The following is a 10,277-nucleotide window of genomic DNA, read 5'->3' as shown; positions in this document are numbered from 1 at the left end:
TGTTTATATTCTTTGTCTTCATGGTCCTCTGTCACTTCAGACTGGCAACACAAGTAAACCCAATCCCAACACCAGCCTGAGTAGCAGTTGAGAAAGGATAGCTGAACTCAGCTGAGTCAAGGAAGGTTGGCTTGTAATCCTATGGTTATGCAGTCTGACAGATGACAGTGTCCATCCATAATAACAAAGTTCATAAATAAGATAGTAGACTCTCAGTATGGTGTTATAAATCCGATCATACCACATGACCATGGACAGTGACACGGACACACAGGTGAACTACATGCACAACCTAACTGAGTTGACAAGACTAAACTATAGCTACCCAGACCTTATTTTTTCATACATTTAGCCTACTAAAGAGATCAGTTTATTAGATAGGCTAACTAACTGTGTAGTATATGGAGATATACACCTTTAAGGATAGTCCATAACTCCCTTGTGTCAGAGAGGACTAGGAAAAGCGAGAGGATTTACTCCACCAAAAATCTGTCCACATTAAGTGATTCGTTTTTGTATGGGGGGCAATGAGAGAGTCGAATTTAGTCAAGATACAAATGAATTGCTATTTTGATACTTGAGGCTTATTTGAACTAATATACATTTCATAATGTTTAGGTTGTTACGAGTTTACTGATATAAGTTTGATGCACGTGACATCCTGGCAAAATAAAACAAAAAAAACGTTATATTGGAGTTGTCCCTGTTGAAATTTGAGACGTCTATGCTTAGTCATGAGGCAGCCTCACTCTCCATTGAAAACAGGTGGTTGACGTCAACATCCCTCATCGAATATTCAAAAAATATTCAAATAACGAGATGTGTCCACCAATCCAAAGAGAGGAATAGGTGGGAGCTTGACAGCCCGCTGTTCCACTCTGTGGACAATGAATCACATTGTTAGGGCGGAGACACAAGCATCTCATCATTGTATCCAGTATCTCTGCTTGTGTTTAACAGCCAATCAGTATCCCGCTTGAGATGGAAGGTTAAGTGGATATGCAAATGAGCTGTGTTCCTTGAAGTGTGCCTGCTTGCACTTTATTATTTTACCATGCTTCGGTTTGATATTAAAAGTATAAAGTAAATGGTATGTCAGTCTCTATTGACAAGTTAATTCTACAGTGCCATCAAGAGCACGACATGGTGGCAGAAGAGTGGATGTAGCTGCATGAGTGAGAACGTGGACTTCGCCAGCAGACTACTAACGCTAATGGACGTGAGTGAAACAAAAATACTTTGATATGAGTTTGGGATTAGCAGCAATGCTGTCGTGTATCAGGGTTTCCCAAACTCGGTCCTGGGGCCCCGCCTGGGTGCATGTTTTGGTTTTTGCCCTAGCACTACACAGCTGATTCCAATAACCAACTCATCATCAAGCTTTGATTCTTTGAATCAGCTGTGTAGTGCTAGGGCAAAAACCTAAATGTGCACCCAGGAGAGGCCCCAGGACTGAGTTTGGGAATCCCTGGTTTAAACCTTGCAGAAAATTGGCGGAAATGGGAACAAGACTGAACCTGTACTATGTTGCCAGTAGGCTAAACGACAAGCCGGTGGAAAATATAAGTTTTTCTACACTGCATCGGCGAGGATGCGCTGGAGATCTACAACACGATGGAGATTCCATATGCTGATCCACAGGACAAGAAAATGGCAGAGGTGAGCAAGTGTTTGAAAAATACTGTGCACCACGGAGGGATACTGTGTTTGAGAAACATCCGTTTTAGGAACACAAGTTCAATGAACAGGCAGGTATTGACATGTTTATAACCAAACTGAGACTGAGAGCACGCAACTGTGAGTTCAGAGACACTGAGGATCTAATGCTAAAGGAGAAAATTGTGTTTAACATCACAGACAGTGGTAGCAGAAAAGACTGTGAGTTGTAGACTGAGACTGTAGTCATAGCCTATGGAGGCACCTGCATCAAACCAAAGGGTGTAATGACATTGTAACACACTCTGCACAAACAAGCTACAGTTCTATGTTACAGACGCATCTGACACACCACTACTAGGCAGAGAGGCCTGTGTTCAGCTTGACCTCATCAGAAAAGTTGAAACAGTTGCACGCCACGCTCAGCCAGCGCTACGCATCTGTGTTCAAAGGACTATGTGAGTTTCCAGGCCAGCACCACATCTACATTGATTCCAAAGACTCTCCTGTTGTTCATGGATGTAGGAAAATCCCATATGCTGTGCTTGACAGGCTGAAAGAGACATTGGACAACCAAGAGCAGAGGGGTATGGTCAGCAAAGTAACAAAACCAAGAGCGTGGGTGAGCAGTATAGTCATAACTGAAAATAAGAATGGCTCTCTTAGGGTATGCTTGGACCCTAAGGACCTGAACAAGTCCATACAGCACCAACACTTCTCCATACACACACCAGCAAACTAGCAGGCAAGAAGGTCTTCACTATTCTAGATGAGAAGGATGGGTATTAGCAAATCAATACCCCATGGGGGAGGTACCAGTTCAATCGCTTACCCTATGGCATAAAAAGTGCCAGCGAGGTATTTCAGCAGATGAACTCAAAGAGTTTTGGTGACATTGATGATGTCTATGTAATTGCAGATGACATGATAATTGCAGCAGCCACCAGAGAAGAGCATAGCGGCATTCTACAGCAGGTGATGGACAGAGCCATCCGTCCGAATGTGAAGTTCAATGATGACAAGATACAGTACATGGTGAGTGAAGTGAAGTGAAGTATATAGGGCACATCACCAGCACAGATGGGGTTAAAGCAAGTTGACAGCAATCACACAAATGCCCCCACCAGAAGACAGAAAATATCTACAGACGCTACTGGGCATGACATGTTTCCTAACCCAGTATATCCCAGACGAAGCCACTCAGAATCTTCCTCAGGAAGGACATGGCATGGCAGTGGCACCCAGAACAACAAGCAGCACTGGAGAGACTGAAAAAAGCAATCTCCACTCCATGCTGAAATTCTTCAATCTACAGGAAGAGATTGAAATCAAGTGCATTGACAAACTGAAAACTCCATCAAGAGCACAACAAACTGAAAACTCTAAACAACTCTCTTCAAGTTGTTCCATGAAAATAAATCCCTAGCCCTAATAACCAGGTAGGCCTATGAACAATAGCCTAATTAACGAATGTGTAATACATAGCCTAGAGATAATGACCATGGCTGAAGCCCAGTATAGCCTTCCACGTTATAATGCGTAAAATGATGTGCTAGGGTTTGTAATGCTGTTATAACTCGAAATTACACAGAATCAATGATGTAAAGTACTTAAGTATAAATACTTTAAAGTACTACTTAAGTAGTTTTTTAGGGTATCTGTACTTTACTATTATATTTTTGCCAACTTTTACTTTTACTCCACCACATTCCTAAAGAAAATAATGTACTTTTTACTCTATACATTTTCCCTGACACCCAAAAGTACTTGTTACATTTTGAATGCTTAGCAAGACAGGAAAATTGTCCAATTCACGCACTTATCAAGAGAACATCCCTGGTTTCCCTACTGCCTCTAATCTGGCAGACTCACTAAACACAAATGCTTTGTTTGTAAATTATGTCTGAGTGTTGGAGTGTGCCCCTGGCTAGCCGTAAAAAAAAAAAAATGAATACAAGAAATCATTCCGTCTTGTTTGCTTAATAGAAGGAATATGAAATGATTTATACTTTTACTTGTACTTTTTATGCTTAAGTATATTTTAGCAATTACATTTACTTTTGATACTTAAGTATATTTAAAACCAAATACTTTTAGACTTTTACTCAAGTAGTATTTCACTTTTACTTGAGTAATATTCTGTGAAGGTGTCTTTACATTTACCACTGCACAGAATGCACTGTCGGATTGTAGAGCGCTCGCTCCTGCGCATCTATCTCTCCGCCATTTCTCACTGAGCTGAAGTATGTAGGGCTGGCTACATTCTAGGGCTATTTATACCCTACTGAGACGGACTCTACGGAGCGTAGCGCAGGGTCGTAATGTCGTTTTTCGTCACAAAACGGGCAGCTCCTTGTAGACATTCGATGTACTCCTGTGCAACATTACATTTGTAACGCGCCATATCATTCCTTGCGTAGCAGTGGGGCAGTGTTGTGTAGGCAATGAAGCTTGCTTGGTTCCTTGATCTGATCTATACCCACTGGGCAAAAACGTGTTGAATCAACGTTGTTTCCACGTCATTTCAACCAAAAAAGTATATGTGAGGACCAGGGACGGCTTGTTCAATAGGGCGATATGGGCGACGCACTGCCAAACGGGAAAAGGAAGGGATTTTTTTTCTAATCAATTATATCACGGCAACAGCAGTTATCAGTGTTCACGTCTGATCTGCCAGCCACTAAATGTCAAATCAGGCTAAAGTCGTGCTTCAAATGGCCCCGCCCGTTTTTTGGGCGATTTCAGTCAGGTTGAAAATTGCCCAGAAGTCTCTCATAGCCTGTCATGTAAAATCTATTTTTTTCAAATTTCAAAGCTTTCAATACATTCTCTATGGGTGTCTGTGGGCATGCACTTACGCACTTTCGTCATACGTGACGTAACGTTGAACGTAACTAAGACAATGGCGGCTAACAGCGTCTATGTTGCGACCTGCAGTGTGGCGTTATTTTATGTTTTTAATTTGTAGACTTAGTTTACAAACATTCTGCAAACATTCTGCTTTGGACTGATCTTCGGTTTTGGACTGATCTTGTTGATCGTGTACATACCCGCTACGAACGGACTAAATAATGAAAACGCTGCTGGCAGCGGAATCCCAATACAGCTGGGAGACTTGGCTGGATGACAGAGTCCCAGACAGAGAGGTGGAGCCGGCCGGCTTCACCCTGGTCAGAGCGGACCGCGATCCTGGTAAGAGAGCGACTCTGTACCCCGACATTGAACTGCTTTCTGTGTCATTGAACCTTACTATTGTTGATAAAACAAGTTTACTGGAGAACGGAGACCAAGTAGAGACTTTTGGACAAGGTGGATAATTGTATAATATAAGGCAGTTTATTCAGAGGTAAAGATATCTGGAATCGCGTGCACGGACCCGTTCGTCAAACTCGTAGGGAGTTTATCAGAAGAGCCCCTAAACATTGTGTGCTGACATTTTATACAATAAAATGAAGTAGGTTGAATCTAGTAGTTCTGATCTTCTGATTGGTCCTGATGAGTTGGGCGAGGTCACCTCCAGGCTAGTGTCACTGTTGCATTGGCTCTGAGTCGGGTTCTCTGTCTTCAGATGTTCAGCCTAAGAGAAGAGGATTTGTGTGTGTGTGTGTGTGTTTGTTATCAGTGTGTGTGTGTGTGTGTGTGTGTGTGTGTGTGTGTGTGTGTGTTTGTTATCAGTGATGATGTGTGTGTGTGTGTGTGTGTTTATCAGTGATGATGTGTGTGTGTGTGTGTGTGTGTGTGTGGGTGTGTGTGTGTGTGTGTCCTCAGGGCAAGAACTCGTGAGTTGGAAGAACTGAGAGACCTATGGCGTGGGTGTTATCCTTAGCCACCTGCTGACAAGGCTGACAAGATAGGACTCTTGTTCATTGTATTGAATACAAAGGCCCAACACAAAATGGGTCATGCACAAGATTTTAGTCAGACCAAGCTATAACATTATATATTTACTACGACAGTATATTCAACCAAAAGCTAATATAACAAAGGCATCAGAGATTATTTATAATCTGTCACAGAAACTGGAATCCATCTCCCCAGATCAGTCAATAAATGCTTCTGGTATTGACTTATATGCTGCCCCTGTCTTCATGTTGTTGCTGGACATATCTTTTTTAAAATGTGTGTAGGTCACCTAAATCATCAGAAAAATTGCCCCTCCTGAGATTTTTTTCAGGAGCCGCCACTGGTGAGGACCTTGAATCAACATGGAAAACTGATTGGATTTGCAAAAAGTCATCAATGTAAGGGAATTTCGTATCTGATTATTTCACATTGCTATGCGGGAAGCCAATCAACTTCAAAATCACTGCAACTTCAAGATTGCTGTCTTGGTTTAGCTTGGCATTAAATAATCAGCCTATAAAAAATGTATGCACTCACTACTGTAAATCTACTAAATGACTAAAATGTAAATGTAACATTTTCCATTGATAACCAAATATAATCTCAGCGACTGTTCAAACAATAAACCAAACAACACTGTAGCCTAATTAGAATTCCCCCAAAAGGTATTTTGTTTAGAAGTACTGTAATAACTACCGGATTGACTACTTAAAAACAGCCCCAAGCCATGTGTTTTTTCTCTGTTAGCAAAATGACGGCGTTCTATTTTTAGCTGATATGGGAGCGATACACTCAAGTAGCATATTAAACTGGGATAATGTTGTAGGTTATACTGGCAAGTAAATAATTTTGCCAGGGCATATGATTTAATTTGAAATCTGATTATTTCACACGTAGGAAGCTAAAAGGCCAGCTTGCTTGCTGTTTTTAGCCAGCTAGCTAACAAGCTGCTAGTGGCGTAGCCTACAGCCAACTGGCAGGCACACGAGATAATGTAAAACAAACCTAAACTTTCATTACATGTAGCTATTATTCAAATATGCAGTTGGTTTTCATTTAAATAAGCTAACAGTGGTGATGATGTTTTAAACGTGATTCTTCTTTGCTTTTACCACAAATGGGAAGACAACAACAAGAAAATCTCTGCTATCGCCCCCTTGTGTATGTTGCTATTCGAAGGTTTAGGAACACATGGACCGGCGAGGGTATAATGTTACAAAAGGTGCATGTTGCTCCAAAAAATCTGTCTCTACCCAAGAGCACGCATGTATGTAGATCTACGCACATAAAGCCAACCTCTCCACTAAGTACTGCTCAATTTGGAGTGGGGTTTATGATGCAGGAAGGATGGATGGTAAAAATAGCTTTTTCTAGCATCTTTGACAAACGGAGATTTTTTTTCCGGGCCCCTTATTTCTGCAAGGTCGTGCCGAAAATGATGTTGTCCGCCTTCGTTTTCTTGGCTCCTGCATTAGAAAACGCACGGCGCTTGTAACGCCAAGGTAGTGGGTTCGATCCCCGGGACCACCCCATACACAAAAAAAATTATGCACGCATGACTGTAAGTCGCTTTGGATAAAAGCGTCTGCTAAATGGCATATTATTATTATTATAAAACATCTTATGTTCAGAGGAAGAGTTTAAGCTAAAGTGACCGAAACGGTTAGTAGAGCATCGTGCGATCATGTTATTTTATGCGACTTCGGCGCATACACAAACACAAGCTTGCCTCAAGGGGGAATTTGATGGAAGCCTTCATGAATGAACAGCTACTGTGTTGAATACATACTGGTACGAGAGTCTACGAGAGTCTACATGTTCATAACGGATATAGCACAATAACAGCACATTGCATTTATCCCATTTTAACGTTGAACGTCTTGGTACATTTATCGACATATCTTATACAATTCTAGGATCTAGGATTAGTTCACGGGAGATTGATCTCAAAATAACCTATGTTTGTTATACATATAGTAGCACTTATTCAAATAGGCTAGGCTTTGGAATGGAAGGAGTAGGACTACTGTAGCCTAGATATGATAAATAATAAGCTACACTCATTCCCCTGGCGTGCACTATACAGGAAAATATACTTTATAAAAAGCCTTTCAGGCTAATGTTTATGAGATAGCTCAGCCATTCAAATGTTTATATAAATAAAATGTGGACCTACTGTATGTATGCATACTTTAAAGTTTAATATCCCACCATTACGCGAAAGGGACTAGTATCCTATGAAAGTAGAGACATTTTCTTCAGTTCACAACTCAAGATATCACCACAAGAATGAAATAGGATCACTTCTGTTTTACGTTTCAATAGAACTCTACTGTATATTAATCAATTACTGAAGTTCATGTGAAAAATAAAGTAATTATATTCCATTGTACTCCATTCAATCTATTATATTATTTAGCTATAGAATTAGTTCCTGTGTTTTGTGTTTGTTTCCCTATTCCAGGTGTTGTTTGACATCACTGTGGCAGGCCATGAGGTTGGCAGGATTGTGATTGGCCAGTTTGAAGATGTTGTTCCACTGACTGTGAATAACTTTGTGGCTCTTGCCACAGGGGAGGTAGGCCACTGTACGCTGTCTGTGTAAAAGTTGTTATTGTGGTGTGAGTGAACAAGAGAGGAAAGCATCAGAATACCAATTATCCATCCATAGATCATAGATCTATGATCATGGCTGTTTAGAAGAAAAAACAACCCATTGATTACAGTTTCTCCTGGCCCATGGATTACAGTTTCTACACAAGTTGTAAAATCCTGAACTTCCCCTTTAAGAGTTGACATGACGTTGTTCTTGAAGAGTAGACTGAACACATCATCTAAAGTAGCCTATAGTCTAACACACCTGCATATTTCTTGCACATTTGCAAATGGATAGGCGATACAATCATCTGAATTTCCCAAATCGTTGTTTTTGCAGAAAGGATACAAAGGAAGTACGTTTCATCGGGTAATCAAGGACTTCATGATCTAAGGCAGTGACTTCACAGCTGGAGATAAGAAAGATGATCACTTAGAGTTTGACCTGTCTCATATATTTGATCTCATGTTGAATGTTGGGAATAGTGCATCAACAAAGCAGAGAAGGTGGTTACGTATACTCCCCCAAAGTTCTCAGTGGGCCCATCCCAGAGGGCACCCTATTCCCTATATAGTGCACTACTTTTGACCAGGGCACATAGTCTCTAGTCCCAGTCTCTTGATCCGTCCCCACACAGTCCCTAAATGCTGTTTCCTCATTTGTTGCCACAGGTAGAAGCATTAACGCAACCAATTTGCTGATGAGAACTTCAAGCTGAAGCACCTGAGAGCAGGTTGGGTCAGTATGGCCAACACGGGCCCAGACACCAATGGCTCCTAGTTCTTTATCACTGCGGCCAGGGCTCCTAGGCTGGACGGGAAGCATGTGGTGTTTGGAAAGATCCTAGAGGGTATGGTAAGTGGAGGCAAACAATTTGTTGGTAGAGTTTGAATCATTTTTTTGGCCACTGACATTGAAAAAGTATTTGTCACTCACACATATACACACGCACACACGTGTACACACACAGGATATACACAGTGGTCAGATTCATCACTAGTACATATTATAATCTTATCTTTTCAGTCTGTGGTTCACACAGAGTGTGTCATTGTCAACAGTGGCAAGATTGAAGTCAAAAAGCAATTTATTGTGGAGGTGGAGGGTTGGTAGGGATATCACTACACTTTCACTACTTTTTCACTCTATCTAGATAAATAGTATGCAGGTGTTGTTTATGTTTATTTATTACTAGAGCATATCCGTGGCTCTCTAATGGGTATACTAACTATTAACAAAATAAATACAGTGAATTAATTCATGAGAAGATGTAATTGATGATGAATATGTTAAAACTTTTGGATGTAATTTGTTGTTTGTTCTACACTAATTGTCAAATGATCAGTATGTAATTTGCACTATCCACTCAGCACTTTGTCATGCTAAGCTGAAAACTTTTTTTCTCTCACATTGTTAATGCGAGTAAACAAAGTATGCAATACTTCACACATTTTCACATATGCTATGCATAAACGTCATCACCCACAGCTGTATGTCATTAAATGCATTTTAACATGTTAATGAGGTTCCCTTTGTGAATAAAGTATGTTGCGTTGTCATGGTCATAATATTTTTCTATTCTCTATGAGAAATCAAATTGTCGGGATTAATCAGGAAGATGTAGTAGTTAGCAGGCGGCAAAGTTATTAATATATTTTAAAAACATTGTGCACAAATGCATTAGGCAACGTTTCTGTTAGGTCCCTTTGAGGGTTCGGCGAGACGTTATCCCACTGACGTTCAGAGAACGTTCTAGGAACATTAAAACCTCGGGACCATAAGAGGACATCCTTGGGGACGTCCCTGGAACAAAACGGGAACTAGACAAAAATCTCCAGGGGACCATGACACAACAACCCAATAACGTCCTAAAAAAACGTCCTCAAAGATGTCCCTGGAACAAACCGGGAACCTCCAGGGCACCATGACACAACATCCTGACCACTTTAGGAAACCATTTCGTGACGTTCTGGGGATGTCCTAACAACTAATTTTGGTTTGCAGGGTAGGACGCCGCGTGATGGTCCCAAGGGAACGTTCTCTGGTGGACATTTGTGTAGTTCCCTTTAAGTTATTATAGTGGACATGAGTTGCTCATGGTTACTCATGGTCATGTGATGGGTAACCCTGCCTGCGACTTCAAAATCAGTTTCGGCCCTCAGACCAAAAGGGAATTTCCTCT

The 10,277-nt window shown here is 41.0% G+C and overlaps 1 protein-coding gene across 1 annotated transcript; it reads left to right on the top strand.

Annotated features, from left to right (window-relative positions):
• Nucleotides 1–1,614: 1,614 nt before the first annotated feature.
• On the top strand, nt 1,615–9,208 carry ppic (peptidylprolyl isomerase C; the record flags this gene model as incomplete). The annotated part of the gene is given in 10 exon segments (XM_084176405.1): nt 1,615–1,659; nt 2,018–2,177; nt 2,576–2,691; nt 7,964–8,077; nt 8,435–8,485; nt 8,489–8,532; nt 8,774–8,786; nt 8,789–8,872; nt 8,876–8,950; nt 9,122–9,208. Coding segments are annotated over 10 exon segments (789 nt in total).
• Nucleotides 9,209–10,277: the final 1,069 nt, after the last annotated feature.

The sequence above is a fragment of the Coregonus lavaretus genome, assembly GCF_964263955.1.
Source record: "Coregonus lavaretus genome assembly, chromosome: 14".
Taxonomy (NCBI): Eukaryota; Metazoa; Chordata; class Actinopteri; order Salmoniformes; family Salmonidae; genus Coregonus; species Coregonus lavaretus.
The sequence above is the reverse complement of the archived record's forward strand: the minus strand, read 5'-3'. Positions and strand labels throughout refer to the sequence as shown.